At 41.6% G+C, this 21,632-nt stretch overlaps 1 protein-coding gene across 1 annotated transcript in view; it reads right to left on the bottom strand.

The window, feature by feature from the left end:
- Positions 1–21,632, bottom strand: part of Polr2b (RNA polymerase II subunit B) — a 41,704-nt gene that overhangs the window by 2,195 nt on the left and 17,877 nt on the right. The window contains exons 11-23 of the mRNA XM_057771327.1: positions 19,324–19,467; positions 18,452–18,591; positions 18,242–18,353; positions 14,473–14,627; positions 13,078–13,276; positions 12,324–12,492; positions 9,924–10,020; positions 8,887–8,981; positions 6,787–7,037; positions 6,617–6,706; positions 6,296–6,403; positions 3,972–4,085; positions 3,284–3,444 (exon numbers count right to left, since the gene is read on the bottom strand). Of these exons, the coding sequence (XP_057627310.1) occupies positions 3,284–3,444; positions 3,972–4,085; positions 6,296–6,403; positions 6,617–6,706; positions 6,787–7,037; positions 8,887–8,981; positions 9,924–10,020; positions 12,324–12,492; positions 13,078–13,276; positions 14,473–14,627; positions 18,242–18,353; positions 18,452–18,591; positions 19,324–19,467 (1,835 nt within the window). The remainder of the gene's footprint in view (positions 1–3,283; positions 3,445–3,971; positions 4,086–6,295; positions 6,404–6,616; positions 6,707–6,786; positions 7,038–8,886; positions 8,982–9,923; positions 10,021–12,323; positions 12,493–13,077; positions 13,277–14,472; positions 14,628–18,241; positions 18,354–18,451; positions 18,592–19,323; positions 19,468–21,632) is intronic.

The raw sequence follows: 21,632 nt of genomic DNA, 5'->3' as shown, positions 1-21,632 counted from the left end.
ACTCCTGGAACCCACATGGTGGAAGAAGGAAACAGTCCAGCAAGCTGTCCTCTAACACCCACACGCACACACACGATGTAAAATTAAAACTGAGAAATATTTAAAAGGAACTTAGGAGATACACCAATTGCAAGCTATGCCTTTATTTACATCCTGACTACACAAAGCTTTCTAAAAAATATCCAGTAAGGCTGCATGGTGTTGCACACCTTTAATCCCAGCACTCTGAAAAGCAAGCCATTCTAGTCTACATATATCCAAGTTCCAAAACAGCCAGATCCACAGAGAGAAACCCTGACTCAAAATAAAAAACCAACAAACAAAAATGCAATATGGTAAACCTGACCCCTAGATATTTGGTAATATTTAGGAGGTACTCTGGTAAGATTTTTTTTTTTTGATGTGTTATGTGTGAGTACCATGAGTACTGCCTACATGCCTGGTGCCCTCAGAGACTAGAAGAGGGAGCCAGAGTTACAGATTTGAGCCACCACATGAGTAATAGGAACCAGACTCGGAGCCTTTGGAAGTGTGTGACATGCTCTTAACCACTGAGCCTTCTCTCAGCCTTAGGACCTTGCACATCAGTGGTGATATATTTACAAGTGTGGTTTGTGTGCGTGTGTGTGGAGTAGAACATTGCAAAATCTATAATTCAGTAAATTGGTATTTCCCAAATGATTCAATTATGCTATAAAGTGATGCTTGTGACAATTTGGCAGAGGCGGCAATGCTGGGGATTAAACTCGGAACCTTGCACATTAGCCAAAGACTCTAGCACTAACCTACAACCCAGTAAACCAATGATTTTACGAGATAAACAGAAAAACATCCACTGGTAAGGCTTCAGATTTTTCACTAAACTACCCTTTAATAAACGAAATTTGGTGGAGCTGGAGAGATGATGACTCCGAAAAAATGCAATATGGGTTTCTTTCAGAGGCCTGGGTTCGGCTCCGGACATCCATCTCAGAATCACCCGCAGCTGCGGTTCCAAAGGATCTGGCCTCTGCTATCACCAGACATACAGACGATGCATATACACATGCAGGCAAAACTCCCATATGCTTCTAAAGTAATTTTTAAAAAAGAAACTGTTGAGGGGCGGGAGGAGGGGGGAGGGAAATGGGAGGCGGGGAGGAAGTGGAAAAACATTTTTTTTCAATAAAAAAAAAAAAAGAAACTGTAATTTAGCTGGTGTGCTCCTCATGCCAGTACTCAAACTATTTGGGAGGCGCACACAGACATGTGCGCGTGTGCAACAGACGGGGGGGGGGGGGGGGGGGGGGGGGGGTGGTCGGCGGACGGGACAAAAAGAAAACCACCAATCCCCAAGCACAGTGGTGCAGACCTGTGATCCTCACACTTAGGAGGCTGAGGCGAGAGTTTGCCATAAATTCAGAGCCAACCTGGCCTACATAGTGAATATCAGGCCTCCAGGATTATATAAAAGGATATTATCTCATAAAATATAAAAACTGACAACTTGTCAGACAGAATGGCATACCCTGTAATCTCAGCACTCAGGAGGCTGAGCTAAGCCATGAATTCCACTGGCTCAAAAATAATGATAAAAAAAAACTAGAGTAGCTTTTCAATTCTTTTCAATTTAATAAAGCATCAAAAAATAATATTCTTCCCTTTTCCAATCAGATACCTATCTAAGTAACATCAGATTTCCTCAAATACTTTAAGTATGAAAAAATACAATACTGGGCCAGAGAGACGGCTCAGTGGGTAAGGGCGCTTGCTGCCAAGCCTGATCACTACAACCCCAGGACCCACATGGTAAAAAGGAGAGAATTAAATTCCTACAAGTTGTTCTCTGACCTCCACACCCACATGGCTTACACACACCTACACACAAGATAAATAAATGTAATAAAAATATTTTCTTAAATACGATATTGAGCTTGAGTGGTGGCACATGCCTACAATACCAAAAGTTTGGAGGTGGAGCAGGAAGATCCAGCCACAGCTTTGAAACAAGAGTTTGAATCTAGCCTGTGCTACATGACCCTGTCAAAAGGAAGAAATGGGGTGTGGGAGACAAGAAGGGAGGTGGGGAGAGAGAGAAGGAAAGGCAAAATATTGCAATGGAACTAATTCAGAAGAAGAATCCAGTTACCTTCTAGTTCACTAAAGAAACGTAACCCAATGTCACTCTTATAACTGAGCTTACTTAGAAATATACTGATTTTTTGCTAAGACTCCTAGCAATAGTGGAGAGGATATTTGAACAGGTCTTCTCCTTTAATCTGACTGGTGACTACCCTAACTGTCATCATAGAACCTACATCCAGTAACTGATGGAAGCAGATGCAGTGACCCACAGCCAAGCATGGGCTGAGCTCCTGGAGTTCATCTGCAGAGAGGGAGGAGGGATCATCTGAACAAGGGGGTCAAGATCATGATGGGGAAACCACAGAGACAGCTGACCTGAGTGGGAGCTCACAGAGTCTGGACTAATAGCTGGGGAACCTGCACAAGACCCAGTTAGACTCTCTGAATGTGGGTGGCAGTCATGTGACTTGATCTGTTGTGGGGACGGCCCACAACAGTGGTGCCAGACCATATCCCAGGTGCATGAACTGACTTTTTAGCCTATTCCCTAAGGTGGGATACCTTGCTCGGCCTTGATACAGTGGGGAGGAGCTTGGTCCTGCCTTAACTTGTTATACCAGACTTTGCTGCCTCCCCAAGGAAGGCCTTACCCCCTCTGAGGAGCAGACGGGGGTGGGAAGGGGGAAAGCAGGAGAAGGGGAGGGAAAGGGAACTGGGGTTGGTATGTAAAATGAAAACTAAATTTTTTAAATAAAAAAAGAATAAAAAGAAACATTCTGATTTTTATTAAGCATATACTAATATGTAATAGGTTTACCATTGTTTTTAAATAAACATTTTAAATTTGAGACTACGTTCTCTAAGGGTCCTGAGATAAAGATTCAATGGCCACTCTTGTACAGCTACATCTCAGGCTTTACAAAGGAAGTTGTATGTGGTATTTTCTGAACATAATCAGAGATAAGCGGGGTTCTGGCTCATTGCCTAGAATGTTCAGTCCTGACTTTAGGGGTGAAAGAGAAGGAAAAGAATCCTGCTCTCAGGCTAGTGCGAGGGAGGAGGGATAAGCACAGAGAACTAGACAACACACGCTGGTGCCTGTTAAAGTGAGATGACAGAACACAGGCAGAAAACCACTGTCTACTTTTAAACATGCTTAACATTCCCAAGTGAAAGGGCTAGTTAAATAATACATACTGAAACAACGCAGCTCGCTTACCGAGATCTGCCCTCCATGGGCTGTCTGTTAAGGATCTGAATAGGTCCCCGAGCTCGAGAATGAATTTTGTCATCCACCATGTGCTTCAAACGCTGGTAGTAAGTGGGGCCAATAAAAATCTGTGATGTGATTTTTCGACCAGTGAATCCATTGTAGAGGACCTAAAACAGACACAGGTTTTTCTGCATTTAACTAAAAATATTAAACAAGTTCAAAAACGCATATGCAGCCGGGCGGTGGTGGCGCACGCCTTTAATCCCAGTACTTGGGAGGCAGAGGCAGGCGGATCTCTGTGAGTTCGAGACCAGCCTGGTCTACAAGAGCTAGTTCCAGGACAGGCTCCAAAAACCACAGAGAAACCCTGTCTCGAAAAACCAAAAAAAAAAAAAAAAAACGCATATGCATATACTCTATACTCCTATTTACATAAATCTAAGCTAGCCTATAATGAGACTGTAGTTATCTTGGGATGGAAGGGGTGGTGACCAGAAGGGGACTTTCAAAGCATATAAACATTCTGGGTAATTTCTTTCCTCAGTGTGGGATGCAGACCCACTGATGTGTTTACTTTGTGAGACTTCATCATGCTGCATGCTAATGACTTGTACATGTAAAGGCTCAGAGTGCACCACACAAAACATGCTTGCTACATACACATAACAAGGTGCTTTTGTGATAGTAAATATACCTCATTTCCTCTGAGATGGTAGCCATAATCAGATAGAAGATTGGAAATCTTCTGCACGTTGACAGCATCATTAAATGGAGTGGCATCACCAATTTCACCTTTGTTCGCCGAGACCTCGGAATAAAAGCATGTGAGAGAAATTACAGACGAATAAAGATATACTCAACAATAAAATTATTTCCTATAGAAGAAAAGATTTTAAAATTAAAACCTATTATAAAAATTGTGATACACTGAGATTCATTTTATTAATATTTTACCTAAGATAGCTGTAACAAAGTAATTCCCCCCACAAAAGAAAAAAGGCTTAAAAGCTCTTTAAGACAAGTCTTAACCATGGGATGATGTGGGATCATTTACTAAGATACCAAGAAGTCCAAACACCTCTGATGTACTCAAGGAAAAATCTTAATGTCTTAAAATGACATATCATTGCCGGGCGATGGTGGCACACGCCTTTAATCCCAGCACTCGGGAGGCAGAGGCAGGCGGATCTCTGTGAGATCGAGACCAGCCTGGTCTACAGAGCTAGTTCCAGGACAGGCTCCAAAGCCACAGAGAAACCCTGTCTCGGGGAAAAAAAAAAAAAAAAATGACATATCATTAAGTCGCTTATGACATAAAGTCATAAACAGACATTCATGTGTTAGACTACCACTATTCTACTTTAACAAGATACCCAAAACCAGAAAAACTTTCCCTGAAAGATGCATATACAGTTGATACCAAAAATTTAATATTCCTAAAGCCATACTGAGCTAACCATCCACGAATTAACTCATTTATAGAAAAGAGTTAGCTGCTATTACTACAAATGTATGTAAAAGCTGTATGTATTCTATCTTGAAAAAAAAAATAGTCTTGAGTCCCAATGGCAGCTAGCACAAGGTACTTATGCAAAGCTTCTTACTTGGCAAAACTTTGCAATTTTTGTATATGCAAATGCATGGAGCGTGTTAGTGCATGTATATGTGTATGGGAAGAGAACACACATCTGGGTGTGTCGGCTAGTCTGTCAACCTGAAACAAGCTAGAGTCACCTGGGAAAGGGGGCCTCAGCTGAGGGACTGCCTCCAGATTACCCTGTGAAGCACTACCTTGATTAGGAATTGCTATGGGAGGGCTCAGTCCACCAGGAATGGTACCATCCATGAACAAGTAGTCCTAAGGCATACCAGAAAACAAACTGGGCAAGCCAAAGGGAGAGGCACTACTAGGAAGTGTGGCTTTAATAGAGGAAGTGAGTCGCTCACTGTGCAGGTAGGCTTTGAGGTCTCCTATGCTCAAGCTACACTCAGTGAAGTGACACAGTTCACTTCCTGTTGCTTGTGGCTCAAGATGCAGACTCAGCTCCTTCTCCAGCACCATGTCTATGCACACCACTACGCTCCCTGTCATGATGATAATGGACTAAACCTCTGAAACTGTACGCAAGCCACCCAAATAAATGTTTTCCTTTATAAGTGTTGCCACGGTCATGGTATCTATTCACAGCAACAGAAACCCTAAAACACCCTTTCTTCTTCAAGTTGTTTTTAGTCATGATGCTTTATTTATCTTGGCAACAGAGACAACTAAGACATGAGGTTTCTTGGTCCAGCATTCTTCCTATTCTGCTGAGAAAGTCTCATTCACTGAACTTGAAGCTGGACTCATGACCAACAAGCTATAGTGATTCTCCTGTCTCCATACACATCAAAGCACTGGAGTTATAGCTCCCCCACTGTGGTTACTTATGTATTTAATCTATTTATGCAGAGATCAGAGGTCAACTTGTAAGAATCAGTTCTGTCCTTCCATCATGTGAGTTCGGGTCTGAACTCAAGTTTTCATGCTTTGTAACACTCACCCTTACTTGCTGAGCCATTTTACCAGCCCCTGGTATGGCTTTTTACATGAATGAACTTGGATCCTCATGTTTACATAGCAAATGCTCTCACCCACTGAGTCATCTCCCTAACCCGCCCCCAAACACAAAATTTCTTAAAAATAATTAAGGATGAAAAGATAGGATAAAGCCAGGCGGTGGTGGCGCACACCTTTAATCCCAGCACTCGGGAGGCAGAGGCAGGCGGATCTCTGTGAGTTCGAGACCAGCCTGGTCTACAGAGCTAGTTCCAGGACAGGCTCCAAAGCCACAGAGAAACCCTGTCTCGAAAAACCAAAAAAAAAAAGAAAAGAAAAGATAGGATAATAACCAATCTGAAAGCATGAAAATACATTATATTTTAACAGAGTATCTTGGCTCAAATATCAGAGAAATGATGACCATGCTGAAAGAAACATCAACTTAGAACCTATTGTTTTTGAAGATAAAATCTTACCTTCCCTTGAAGACATTCAATCAAGTGACCAATGGTCATCCGAGAGGGAATGGCATGGGGGTTTATGATGATATCAGGAGTGATGCCTTCACAGGTGAAAGGCATATCCTACAAAGAAAATTTTAAGAGACTTAAAGATACTGGAATCGCTCAGAGACATAGCTAGAGCTCACACTTGCTCAACTGACTCTGTGTCTTATTCTCTTCAACATGGTAGGTTAACAAACACCAAAATTTAAAAAAAAAATCAAGTTACAGAAAATTTTAATTAATTTTCAATACAACTCTGGGCTAGGCCTGAGAAAGATCAAAGGCACCTACCTCTTGTCTATACTGAATACCACAAGTGCCTTTCTGACCGTGTCGGCTAGCGAATTTATCTCCAATCTGTGGAATTCTAACGGAGCGTACCTGATTACACACAAGAATAGGTTAGAACCTGAAATGCAATTACTTTCTAAAACAATCTACATGAATAAAGCTATACTCACCCTTATTTTACAAAATTTATATCCTTCCTGGTTGAGAGTTACCATAACCTGGTCCACAATGCCTGTCTCACTCGTTCTGAGGAAAGTACTACAGTCTCTCTTGGTGTACCGTCGGTTGGTGCTCTCCAGTTCATCCTCATTCTCAGGCAGGGTGACTGTTTTGCCTATGATAACATCATCTCCTGATACACGAACCCCTGGAGCTATCAAACCATCATCATCCAACTTGTCGTATATGGCATGCCTCATACCTGTGAGGAAACAGACAAGGACTTTTCTTAAATGACACTAAAGAAAAGTATCTAAAATGCCACATAATTCCCCCAACAAGCATGAAAAAACCACATACATAACTATGTTCCAAATCAGTGATAATTCACAGGAAATTGTTAATGCCACAAATTCTGTTCATTACTGTCCTTATTACAAACACTATAAACTTCTGCACTCTGATACCAAAATTAAAAACAACAACAACAACAAAAATCTACTACATCTGGGCATGGTAGCACATGCCCTTAATCCCAGCACTCAGAGGCTGAAGCAGACAGATCACTATGAGTTCAAGGTCAGCAAAGACTACATAGCAAAATCCTTATTTCAATGTGACGATGGGGAGGGAATGCGTCTGTAGTGATGGATCAGCAGTTTAGGTCACTGGCTGCTCCTCCAGATGACCAAAGATAGATTCCCAGCACCCACATAGTAGCACCTAAGTGTCTGTAACTCTAGTTGGATGCCCTCTTCTGGCTTCCATAGTTATTAGTCACACATGCAAGCAAAACACTCATACACAGCCAGGCAGTGGTGGAGCACGGAGAGTTTCAGGACAGCCAGGCACAGAGAAACCCTGTCTCAAAAAACAAAATAAAAAAAAAAAACATACACAGAAAATAAAAATAATTAAAATAAGCAGCAGCAGCCAGGCAGTGGTGGTACACGCCTTTAATCCTAACACTTGAGAGACAGAGGAAGGGGGATCTCTGTGAGTTCGAGGCCCAGCCTGGTCTACAAGAGCTAGTTCCACGGCAGGCTCCAAAGCTACAGAGCAACTCTGTCTCGAAAAACCAAAACAAAAAGAGGAAGAGGAGGAGGAGGAAGAAGAGGAAGAGGAAGAGGAGGAGGAGGAGGAGGAGGAAGAGGAAGAAGAAGAAGAAGAAGAAGAAGAAGAAGAAGAAGAAGAAGAAGAAGAAGAAGAAGAAGAAGAAGAAGAAGAAGAAGAAATAAATCTACTGAAAAAGAAAAACAAACAAACTGAGCAGTGCAAAGCCAGATTTCAGAGACACATTTCCTGGAGGTTTTCTTAAATGTATAGCCATTGTTACATAAGAGAAAATTTGTGTCCTTTACATATTCTCCCAGAAATCATTAGTTGTGCTCCCACCTCCCTCCGCCCCAGACAAGGTTTCTCTGTGTAAAAGTGCTGAAATTCACACTGTAGACCAGGCTGGCCTCGAACTTAAGTGATCCACCTGCCTCTGCCTACCAAACGCTGAGATCAAAGGTAGGTGCCACCACTGCCCAGCTGAGTTGTGCATCTTAATTCCACCGAACACCCACTTATGGCTACACAGAAACACCCAATTTGTATCAGTAAAAGGAAGAATTTAAGGAAAGAAAACACACTATACCTTCCCACAATACTATCAGGGGTCAAACTGTGGCAGACAACCCATTTTCCTAGGGCATCCTATCAGTCCCCTGAGAATAGCTTTTAAATACCTTGGGGGCAAGAAGAAACAAGAACCGCTAGATAGCTTTTCACCATTTCTAAATGTTTAGCAATATTTAGCTGGTAAATCCCACAAGCCTGCACCACAGTTCAGGAGACACTGAGGAATAGGAACAAATAGCACAGAGAGACGCAGCTGGAGGCGTAGCCCTAAACCACACAGCCTCTCGTTTTCCTAACCCATCTTACCCACAGACTATAGGGAGGAAATATCTGAAGCAAGAATGCTCTGAAGCCTGAGCTCTAAGAGAACGGCAGGATACTCACTCCCGCATTACAGTGGGATAGTAGCACAGCCTGGCCACACTGCACAGGCGTTTACAGCAAATCAACTGTAAGCATCACAGTTTGATGTCGGTGTCTCTTACCCTGGCATGTTTCACGGGTCGGCTTCTCAAACACTTCTTCTTGATCAAATCCTTTTTTAGACTCCTGTTCTTTGTATGATCGGTAGAAAACAGACCTAAAAACAAGAGTTCCAAAGATGATTTCTATTTTCTTTTAGTAATGGGCTTAGATTACAGCAACGGTATTTGGCTTAACTGATATTTGGGAGACAATCTGAACCAAAGAGCAGGGACAAAAGTCACTATGTACTAGGGTCAAGGTTCAGTCCTAAATGGGCTTTCCATGGAGCATCTGACTGACAACTGTAAACACCTGTCATCACAGGGGAGGTCAGGAGGACTCAGGGAAGTCCAGCTCCCAGAGGCAGAGGTCCTCTCATAACAGGACTGAGCAATGCCCAGCCCAGGTCTGCGCAGGTATCTCCACTGAGGCATTTTTATATGAAGCCATAAAAGTCCACGCTTTAGTCCTAGTGCTAGCCTATAAAATTACACAAGGGGAAAATTTTCTCTTCTTAAATTCCCTGTGTTTCAAGCAACCTTCGTATGCTACATATTTAAGATGAATCTTTGCATCAGTAAAACAGAGAAAACTAGGAAGTCAAATGTGGTAGGGCACTTTGTAATCCCAATACTCAGAAGACAGAGGCAAAAGGATTGCCATGACGTCAAAGCCATCCTGGACTACATAGTGAGTTCAAGGCCAGCCTGAACTATATAGTGAACAAACAAATAACTACAACTGTATAGTGAACAAACACAAATATAAAGAAAATGCACCATAATTTTATGAGTTATTTTGGAATTCTAAGGTTTATTTTATTTCTTCCTTAGATGTTTCTGCATTATCTAATGCAAATATATTTGCTTACAACAGAAAAACATTTAAAATATCACATCTGAAAACCAGAGACACAAGAACCACTGTATGGAGCTGTGTAACACCAACCAGGTCTTCTGCCTTTGGATTAGAACAGTCAAGCCCATTCTTTAAAAACTGTTTTAAAAAATCTATTTTCACTATATCTGTGTTTCCACAAATTTTACCAAAAGCTGACCTGAAAAAGCCTCGATCAACAGCTGAACGATTCATGATAACGGAGTCTTCTTGATTATAGCCCGTGTATGAAGCAATAGCCACAATTGAGTTGATTCCTGCAGTACGTGGAATAACACACATTAAGGGACCATCTGGGTGGCAGGGAAATCCATCCTTTATTTGAAATCCATTTTCTTCAATCGTATTTGTCACAAATGCTTGAATGTTTCTATCATGGAAATTGTCGATTCCTCCCTGAACCTCTGCTAGTGAAACTGTCACTCCCAGTGACTCCATCCTTACTATCAGTAGTTCTACATCTAAGTCGGTTTGTAGTCAGAGTGCTTCCTCGATCCTCACAGGAACTCTGAGCCTTACACAAAACAAGTATTACTCTCATGGATCAAAGGTACTTATGTGTGACTCTCAAGTGTATAAGCAAAGAACTCAAGCCTGAGAACCTTGCCTCCTAATTTCTAGTTGCTGTTTTTGTTTTTTATTTTGTTTTGTTTTTTGTTTTTCAAGACAAGGTGTCTCTGTAGCTTTGGAGCCTGTCCTGGCACTAGCTCTTGTAGACCAGGCTGGCCTCAAACTCCCAGAGATCCACCTGCCTCTGCCTCCCAAGTGCTAGGATTAAAGACGTGCGCCTACCACTGCCCAGCTCTAAATTCTAGTTTTAAATATGAAACTGGTCTTACCCTGCTGATCTCTCCTACTTCACCACAGACTGCTGCGGTCTTTCCAGCCACAATTAATTCTTAGTACATTCAGGGGGAGGCTGAGGCAGGAGGATCACTGAAATTCAGGAATTTGAGAACAGCCTATATAACATAAGACCATCTATCCCATCTTTAAAGAGTATAGGGAAGGAGGAGAGGGGGAGATGGAGAGAGTAGGAAGAAGAGAAGGAAGGGAACAGGAAAAAAGAAAGAAGGTCAGCATATGGCTCAAAGGATAAAGGCACTGGCTGTGCAAGCCTGGCAACCCGAGTCTGATCCTGGAACCTAAGTAAAAGGGGAGGAACTGACCCCACAAAACTCTCCTATAATCTATACGCATAGCATGATGTGGCACCCACACACAGTATGATAAGTAACAAGAGAATGATATTGTAAAAAAAAAAATTAGAAGCCAGGAATGGTGGCCCATAGTTGTAGTCCCAGCACTCAGAAGGCATAAGTAGGAAAATCAGTCTATGCTACATAGTGAGCCAGCCTGGTCTACAAGAGACTTTTCTAGAAAAGAAAAGAAAAAGTGTTAACACAGCACAGTAAATTAAAGTACTAAAAAGTGTTGAAACTGAGGAAAACACCAGACCTTATAGGACCATGGACCAAAGAATTAATACTGTGGAAATGGCCACCCTACCAAGGGAAAGCTACACAGTCAGTGCCTTACCAACAAAATTCCCAGGGGCATTCTTCACAGACCCAGGAAAAGCAATCTCATCATTCATTTGAAAGCACAAAAGACCCCAAACAGACAGAGCAATCAGAGCATAAGAAGTACTGCCTGATTTCAAGGCATACTTCAAAGCCAAAGTAACAGAAGCGGCAAAAACTCAGACACACAGATCACTGGAAGGACAGAGCACACACAACTACAGCTATCTAATTTGGGAGGGGGGATTCTGTTTGTTTTTTAAGACAGGGTTCACTTTATAAACCTGACTAACCTGGTACTCAATCTGTAAACTAGGCTGGCCTCAAACTGCATGAGATCTGCTTGCCTCTGCTTCCCAATTGTCTGACTGATGTCCAGCTAACAACCATCTGTAATCCCTGTACCAAGGACCTGACCCTTCTTCCTGCCTCTGTGGATACTGCATGGATATGGTGCACAGACATACATGCAGGCAAGACACATTAAGTAAATCTTCAAATGATTCAAGGACCTCAACGTAAGTTCCTCAAACTCAGAAACTGTTTCAGGGGAATGTCATATCATATCAGCACAGGATGGCTTTCTGAATAGGATTCTGATCACTCAGGAAATATAGCCAGTAATTCCCTGCAAAGGGAACTGCCAATCAAACAAAGAAATGAAGCAGCTTACACAGAGAGGGACAATCTTTGCAGCTACACACCCCACAGAGGATTAGACTCTAATCTAAAACAACTAAACGTCAAGAAAAGAAGCTAAGCAGAGTTCTTAAAGAAAGAAATATGATAGCTAATAAACTTTTTTTTCCCCCAAGAAGTGTTTCTCTGTGCAGCTTTGGGTGTTCTGGAACTCACTCTGTAGACCAGGCTGGCCTCGAACTCAGAGATCCACCTGCCTCTGCCTCTCGAGTGCTGGGATTACAGGCGTGCACCACCACAGCCCAGCTGTGGCATGAAATCTTAATCTTCCCGAACACTTTCCCTTGAAGTGTCTTGAGCACAGGAAAACCTTTAAAACCAAAGCAAACTGAACACACCTGCTGGTAGCTCTCTAAAGCGTAGATATTCCATAGAACGCGTAGTCACGAGTGGTTTCTGGGGATAATAGAGGACATGGGCCAGGGTGTCCATCCGAACATGGAAGTTGGTGATATAAACTCCCATAGCCTGCTTGCCCATAGCAGACTGATATGTGTTTCTAGGAGACTAATGGTAGAAACAAAACAACAACAACAAAAAAAAAGACAATGAGAATTTAATAATAACAAAAAATAATAAATCAGAAAAATAATTGGTTAAAAAGTTTCTTTTTCTCTCAAAGACAGATAAGAACCACTCAACAAAGCAAGAGCAAGCAACTGTGGTCTGAGTGGGAAAGGCCCCACAGTCTCAGGCATTGAACGCTGGTTCCCAGTTGAGGGTGCTGTCTGGGGAAGTTCAGCTTTGAGAGGAATCACTGGGAACCAGCTTTGACATTTCAAAGCCACATGCTAGGCCCACATTGTGCTCTAATCCACACTTTTGGATAAGGATGTAAGCTCTCAGTTTCCTGTTCCTCTGCCTCTGCTCCTCCAACAAGAACCCTTTTGCTCTCTGGCAGCAGAACCCAAAATAAACTCTTCCTCAAGCTGCCTCTGGTCATGGGATTTTAGCACAGGAACAGAAAAGCAGCTAATACACACGTCAACTGCTGACTCTGTAGGAACTCACACCTTCAGCAAGATTTCACACGAATTCCTAAACTTATTACTTCCCCAATTCCTTGCAAATCAGGACAGAAGCGCGACCAACCTGGTTGTGATCAGGGAAAGGAATAATAGACGCACAGACGCCGAGAATCATTGATGGGTGAATCTCACAGTGGGTGTACGTGGAACAATAAGCTACTTCTTTCTCTTGTAAATCATCTGGAGTCATTGCAAGCATCACGGTTTCTTCTTCCAGGGTATCAATATATTCTACCACCCCACTGGCCACCAGATCCTGCCAACTGAAAACAATTCACTCAATTTCCTCAAACACTTTAAAACAAAGTCTACTAATTAAAAACTACTCCTACTTGTGTTTGTACTAATATGAGAAAAATTCAAACAGAGATATATGCTAGCGACAAAAAAAAAAAAGACTACACAACACCATACACAGTTAAACTGTACCTATTTACTTTGTTTGAAAGATCTGTACTTGAGCAGTGGGGTGGGAAGTAAATATTACAGAGAATGAGGTCTGGTGGAATATATATCCACCCATTACTCCTACGTGTTTGTGAAAAGGACAATATAAAAAAACTATGGCAAAATTGGCAAGTAGAAATTGAGAGTGTTCACTTTTTTTAATTATACATGTTATTTTACAATATATAGACTTATAATACTATTAAAAGTAAAATTTGAAAGAAGGTTTACCTTTTTATTATATTTCTTATTTATGAAAGGAATGGTAGCTTACTATCTATACTCCCTGTTATGGTAAAAATAAAATGGCATCGTTCCCTGAGTGACTGCGGAGGGCAGCGGGCCACGAGGGGCAGCGGATCCCAGGCAGGAGGGAGCCCCATGGCCGGTGAGAGACCTCAGTGGGGTAGCCAGTCCCACAAGGAACCTCAGCTGTGGTGGGTGAGAGACAGATAGGCATGTTATGCAGAGAAAGTGGGTATTTATTTAGTGGGTTATGGAAGGGAAGGGGAGAAGTGGGGGGAAAGAGGCAGAAGCTGCCTCTTAGGGAGAGAGAGACAGAAAAGAAAGACTCAGGCTGGAAGCTGAAGATCAGCTTGCCTGGGCAGGGGGAGGGAGTGGGTAGAGCTTGTCTCTTAAAGGGACAGGACAGATCACTACACTCCCCATACTCAGGAAGTTGAGGCAGAACGATCAGAATTCACTATCTGTTCCAGGTCAGCCTGGCCTATATAGCAACAATGTTCCCCAAAAAATAGATTATTCATATGTACTACGTACTGCATTACACAAGTATTTCTCATTAAATTTTAACATATCAAAACGTTTTCACACTTCAACTCAACTCCAGTAAGCCCACTGTACAATTAATAACAAAAAATTGGAAAAATGAGCACAACTGCTGATGAAAGGTTCTCCTAGGACACTGAAGTATTGTGAACGGCTGTGCAACCTTGTGGTTAAACTAAAAAGCACTCAATGGTCTACTTTTCACCTCACTTCACAAACTTACCTGTAGTTGTTATATTCTCTCTCTTTCAACTGGTCAATGTGTCTCTTCTTCAAAAGCAGTTTTTGTTTTTCCACAATCAAAAGTGGTCTACAGATACGGCCTGCATCTGTATAGATCCGAATCTCCCGTTCTCGAATATCTCTAATCATAGAAACCTAGATATAAAAGACAAAACAATCTCATGAACTTTCACTTCTTTCTATGATTACAGCTCAGCAAAAAAATACAGCTACCTGGGCCCAATGGGTTCACCTATAGCACATCACTCAGGAAGGTGAGTGGGGAGGCTCACTTGCTCCTAGAAGTCTAACACCAGCATGGGCAAATGAGTAAGACTCCATCTCCAAAATAAGGAGTTGGAAATGCTGAGCTAGTTAAGATCACTTCCTGCTATTGGAGAGGACCCAATGGTGACTGACAACATCTGTCATTCCAGGTCTAAAGGATCTTGCACCCATCTGGCCTCCACAGGCACCAGGCACACATGTGGAGGACATACATACATGAAAGCAAACATTCATTCATACTTGTAAAATAAAAGGCTGAGTATAACAGATCTTTTTTTTTACATCACTAGCTCTTTCTTTGGTACCATTAAGTCTGATTTCTGCCAAGTTAGGCTGGCAAATCCTCCAGCCTCAGAGTCTTTCCCAGCATTCCTATCTCTGCCCCAAAGTTCTACCTATCTTCTTGCCTAGCTATTGGCCATTCGGCTCTTAATTAAAATAATCAGAACATGCCTTAGGCAGGTGAGGAAGGACACAGCGTACAAAAAGATTATCTGTGGAGGCCAAAGGTCAGAGAGTTTGGGACTTGATTCTAGTTCATTCTAGGTTGTCTGTCATTCTACCTCAAAGCAAGCTCCCACCTAGTTGTAAATCAAAGAGTTCTGCTCTCTCAAGGCTATTGTCAACAGGTGTTCCTAGAATGGGAAGTAGTTGGTTCTGGCCTAAAACAAAAGTCTAAGGATCCAACTAAATTCTAGTTCCCTTTATGAAAATAACTTGGGATTCCACCCAGTGGTTTGCTACAGAGTGTTCGGTCTAGGGTATGAGTCTAGGTTGTAGCCTGTGACTTTCAACTGGTATGTTAATGCAGTCTTTTGTTTTATTCCTACCTCTTGGGGTCAGGGGTATATTAAACTGTTGAAAAATTAAACACAGGCGAATTTTCAGTATTCACTGAATCCTCCTGATACTATTCTATGTTTCTGCGTTTTATTATTTTCATTCGCGTCTTCATATTCTTTACTTTATTTCTAAATTCCTACGCCTCCACTCTGGAGAAAGGTATTTTGTTGAGGCTGCTTCCCCCACCCCCAACAATTATCCCAACAGCTGAGGACACACACAGCTTCACAGCTCAGTGGTGGAGAGCTTGCCTCAGCATGTGTGAGGCCCTAGGTTTGCTCTTCAACACTATACACATGCAAAACAAAAAATTTAATAACAGAAGTAAAATAAATAAAACTACTAAATTTGAGGTGAACCAAGTATCAAACAGAATAGATAATTCTTCATTACCACTGATAATCGATGTTTTAAAAAGCCATAATTATAAAACTCATGAGTGAAAAAATATATAACCCTAATTATTCAGCTGAATAAATCTGGAAGGGTACACAAGTCAGTGTAAAATGACATATGTAAAAATTTCTTATTTTTGATTTGTTTACTTGGGGTCTTTTGTTTTGTTTTGTTCTTAATGTTATGATTACAGCCACAAAGCGATGGCTGGCACTTCCGGGTTCCAGGGCCACACATGTGCAGACAAGCACTCAGGCAAAATACTTAGCCACACCAGCATGCATGAGCTCAGTCATCTGCATATGACAAAGCTGCAGTTACATAAGCCCGTGAGCTCCAGTCATCTGCCCCAGGCAGCCTTTAAAAGCTGAAGGCGCCATCTTCAAGCTCTTTTTCTGTGCACTGACTTCCCCAGGCCTGTTCACCTGTCTCTAATAAACTCGTAAGTGGGTTTGTTGCATGCTTTGTTCTCACTAGCGCGCGGGATAATTTCACTTATACTAGAGAATGAGCCTAGGGCCTGGAATATGCTAGGCAAATGTTCTGCCAATGAGCTACAGTCTCAACCCTTATTTTAGTACTTTACTCATTACATGTATTTCCAAGGAACCCTTTATACAGAGCAGGCTGGCCTTAAACAGAGATCCTCTGCCTTCAGAATACCGGGATTAAAGGCAGGCACATCATACCCAGCTATTACTGCTCTGTGTTAACCATACTTTCTTTTTTTTTTTTTTGCTTTAAATTTTTTTTATTAATTAATTTATTTAATTATTAAAGATTTCTGCCTCTTCCCCGCCACCACCTTCCATTCCCCCCCTCCCCCAATCAAGTCTTACCCCCCTCCTCAGCCCAAACAGCAAGCAGGTTTCCCTGCCCTGTGGGAGGTCCAAGGACCACCCACCTCCATCCAGGTCTATTAAGGTAAGCATCCAAACTACCTGGGCTCCCACAAAGCCATTACGTGCAATAGGATCAAGAACCCATTGCCATTGTTCTTCAGTTCTCAGTAGTCCTCATTGTCCGTTATGTTCAGCGAGACCGATTTATTCCAAAGCCTGACTTCCTCATCTAGCAGAGAAATGGCTCAAAATCCACCCAGAGAGTTTGAGTATTTGAAATACGAGCATTCTGAATTGAAATATGCTACAAGAATAAATTTTACAGACTCAAAAGATACTAATATATTTTAAAATGCAAAACATTACACTAGCAATTTTATATTGACAATGTTTGAAGGGCAACATTTTGGATATATCAGTCAAATAAAACATAATGTTAAAATGATTTCATTTATTTCAGCTTTACTTTTTTAATGTAACTATTGAAAAATTTTAATTGTGTATGTCGCTCACACTATATTTCTACTGGATGATGCCAGTCTATACTCCCAAGAAAATACAAAATATTTTGAGAAAATATGGAATATAAGATTTATGAATTATTAATAGCACTATAGAAACTGAAGTGCTTATATGTAAAGAAGTCAAAAAACAAACTCTATTTCCAGTAGATTACCTAACTCTAATTAACATATAATCTTAGAAGTCAAGGCAGATGGTGGTGGCACACACCTTTAATCCCAGCACTCAGAGGCAGGCAGATCTACAGGGCTACTTCTAGGACAGTCAGGGCTACACAGAGGAACCCTATCTAGCAAAAACAAAAATCAGTGACTAGAATAAGTTAATTGCCCAAAAGTTAATTGAAAACTGGGTCATATTCCCCATAAAATTACTATTAAAAAAGTGAAAGCAAGGCCAATGTGCTTACTCCAAAGTCTAATGACCTGGGTTCAGTCCCCAGAACTCACTTGACAAACAAGAAAACTGACCCCACAGTTGTTCTCAGACTTCCATATGCACTCCATGTACATACCCACATGTGTACATGCACACACACAAGACAGATAAAGACAGAGAGAGACAGAGACAGACAGACAAGCTTTTCGTTAAAGATAAGTCTTTAAAATAAAGATAATAAAAGGCAGGCAATGTCTTAACATCAGCCTACAGATAATGTACTGACAATCACGGAAGTTCAGTTCAGGGGAGTTGCCAATAAGAGTTTTTACTGATCCTGTGTCATCTCTACAGATCTATACAGCACACCCTTTTAGCCAGTTACAAACTCACTTCAAACTGGAGACATAGCTCAGTGGAAAGAGCACTTGCCTATATTAAGCAAGGCCATGGGCTCAATTGTCAATCAACACTGTAAAGAGAGAAAAAGGAGATCCTTACTTCAGATACAATGATGTCCATCTGACGCCGTAACTTCCTTAGAGTGTTCATGAGTTGTTCAGGATCTTTATGGATTCCAACCCAGCAGCCATTAACAAAAATCTTAGTTGCACTAAATGACAAAGCAAAAGCACTCTATATTTAGCAGTTCTGTACTAAATACAACTTAACAGTTAGCACAGTTTAAAGAGAAAACTCATCTATACACACTCGGCAATAGCTGCAGGAGAAATTTCTTCTAAATTTTCCATGCTCCATTCTTCTAAGAATTCCAAAATTGGAGAAGGTTGAGAGCCAACTGAAATATAAGCCATCAGGGCTAAATTCTTCACAAGTCCCACAGCATGGCCCTAAGGAATAAGCCACATAACTATTAACATCAGTTTTAGATGCCTATACAAACTGTTTTCTACAAACATTTTACTTTCAATTTGGCTTCAGGTATACACTCAACTTTCTAAGAAAAAGATTACAAAAAAAAAAATCTTGATTTTTAAACCATGATGCGTAATTAAATAAAAAATTTGAGGTGATTATGACATTCAATTAATTTTAAAAAATGTTTCTTACCATGCATCAATTACACATTTCATTATGACATTTTCATATATATAAAAGATCTACATTTTTAAAAGATCTTTATTTTTAATTCAGGGTTGTAAGTGTGCACATGAGTTTAAGGCCCACATGGCCAGAAGAGAATGTAGATCACCTGGAGCAGGCAGTTGTGAGCTGCCCGACATGGGTGCTGGGAACCAAATTCGAATCCTCTGCAAGAGCAGTGTGAGCTCTTAATCTTGAGCCGTCTCTTCAGCCACTACACAGCGTATTCTATCATATTCAATCCCGTTCCTCCTCTCTTGCCTCCCTCTCACTACTAGTCCCCTCTTCTTTCCAACGAGAAAACGACTTGTCTTTTTGTTTTGGGTGCCCAATGAGCTCCATTGGGGCTGCTTACAGACCCGTGTGCTCACGTGCACTTTACCTGTGGCTACACCACTAAAGAAATGTCTCCTGGCCGCCATCAGGCTACTGTCTTCCTTAGCAAACTTTAAAACTGAGCATTACCCATAATGGATTACCTCTGGGGTCTCAGCAGGACACACCATTCCCCACAACGTATTATGCAGCTGTCTTGGCTTCGCTAGCTTGCCGTCTCTACCAATCGGAGAATTTAACCGACGCAGATGAGAAAGAGTGGACGCAAAGGTCAGGCGGTTCAACACCTAGAAAACACAAGAGCAAATCTTTAAAATCTGAGTAAACCCATAATTAAACTGTCACAGTGAGGCAAAATTCTTTTTTTGTTTTTTCGAGACAGGGTTTCTCTGTGTATCTTTGAAGCCTGTCCTGGAACTAGCTCTTGTAGACCAGGCTAACCTCGAACTCACAGAGATCCGCCTACCTCTGCTTCCCCAGTGTTGGGATTAAAGGCGTGCGCCACCACCATCCAGCAAAGTTCTATTTTTTATAATCCATTGAGCATCTTTGTCTTTAATCTTTTCTTGGATGATCTTGTTTACATCTATACCTTAAAAACTCTTCATTTTAGCAGAGATAGCATACATTTGACATACAATTCTAGGCACCCACATCACAGGGCTCAAGGCTACCTATGACCCTAGCACCAGAGAACCTGGCCCTATCTTCTGACCTCCACAGGTAGGTACACACAAATAAAAATAAAATTTTAAATTTTTTTAAAAGCTACTTTCTCAATATTTCTCAGAATGTATTCTATCAATACAAAACTGCTGTAATCCAGGCCCCAATTATTTCTCACCTAGTCTACTGAACAATCTTCCTGCTACCTGTCAACATAAAGCCAACCTTGCAAATACACCCAGAAGACAAAAATGATGTCACCCCTACACTACACACCCCCGCCCCAGCTGTTGTCCGCTTACCCCTCCAACAGGTTTTCCTAACCTTCCCCTTGATTTCCAAGTCCTGAGCTGCTATAGCTCTCCATATCCACCACTCTGTGCTGCCTCTTCCTTTCACTCAGGATGTTAAGATGCTTTTCTACAGCTTCTCTGTGAGCTGTTATTTCTGCCATCCTCATTTCTCAATGTGCTTCAGCACTGAGCTCAGATGTTACCTCCCAACAGCCTTTCCGAAACCTCTCAGGCTCAACAAATGTCTTTTGTCAGCATCCCCAGAGTAGGTGTATGTAACTTGCTGTAATTCTTTTTTTTTTTTTTTTTTTATTGTTTTCAAGACAGGGCTTCTCCGTAGCTTTTGGTTCCTGTCCTGGAACTAGCTCCTGTAGACCAGGAGACCAGGCTAACCTCGAACTCACAGAGATCCGCCTGCCTCTGCCTCCCGAGTGCTGGGATTAAAGGCGTGCGCCACCACCGCCCGGCTTACTTGCTGCAATTCTTATAGAGCCTTCTTTTAATTATATCTATTGCCAACTGCAGACAGTAAACTGCTCTTTGAATCTTTAAGGGGCTGGAAACTGGCATATCACAGGGCCAACGGCAGTTCACTCAGCTGGATTCAACATGTAGCATTCACTACACTCTAACTCATACTCTCTAAAGAGCAGCAAATGCATGAATCTGTTTCCTCAGTAGATGCTGATGACCTCATAGAGGGCTAGGGTAGTATCTAATTCATGTTGTGAACCCAGAATTACAAGTACACTAAATAAATCCTTACTGAGTGGAAAGCAACTACAAACTATACTTAGCCATCAGCAGCCTCTTAAAGTAGGAAGCAGGATCTTAAATTTGGAATCTGAATGTCAAATCACTCAGGTAACACTGATACAAGATAGTTTTTAAAATTATGAAAATATGATTCCGGCACTAGGGAGGCAGAGGCAGGTGGATCTCTGTGAGTTCGAGGCCAGCCTAGTCTACAAGAGCTAGTTCCAGGACAGGCTCCAAAGCTACAGAGAAACCCTGTCTCAGAAAAACAAAACAAGACAAAACAAAACAAAATTATGGATATATGTAAACTAGGCCTGGTGGTGCACACCTGCTGTAACCCAGCACTTGGGAACAGACACAAGAGCAATTCTAAATTCAAGGTCAGCCCAGCCTAGTAGGGAGACCTTATCTCCAAAAACTAATTCTACAAAAGCTAAATGCCCAATGAGTATCTACAAAGCTTTTCTACATGGGACAGTGGATAAATGGCGAGCACCTCCCACGTGGTTAAAGATAAGACTCCCAAACACTGTCTTTTGACCACCACACATCGTGGTGTACGTATGTAAAATATAATTTTAAAAGAATTGTAAAGTTTTCCCTAGAGGATATAGCTCATTTGGTAGCAAATTTAGCTAGCATGCCGTCTACCACTCAATTCAATCTCCAGTACCTTATAAAGGGGACAGAGTGCTACATACTGGTAGTCAGAGCACTTGAAAAACAAAGGCAAA

Source organism: Chionomys nivalis, chromosome 6 (genome assembly GCF_950005125.1).
Source record: "Chionomys nivalis chromosome 6, mChiNiv1.1, whole genome shotgun sequence".
Classification (NCBI taxonomy): domain Eukaryota; kingdom Metazoa; phylum Chordata; class Mammalia; order Rodentia; family Cricetidae; genus Chionomys; species Chionomys nivalis.
This window is presented reverse-complemented; position numbering and strand designations above follow the sequence as displayed.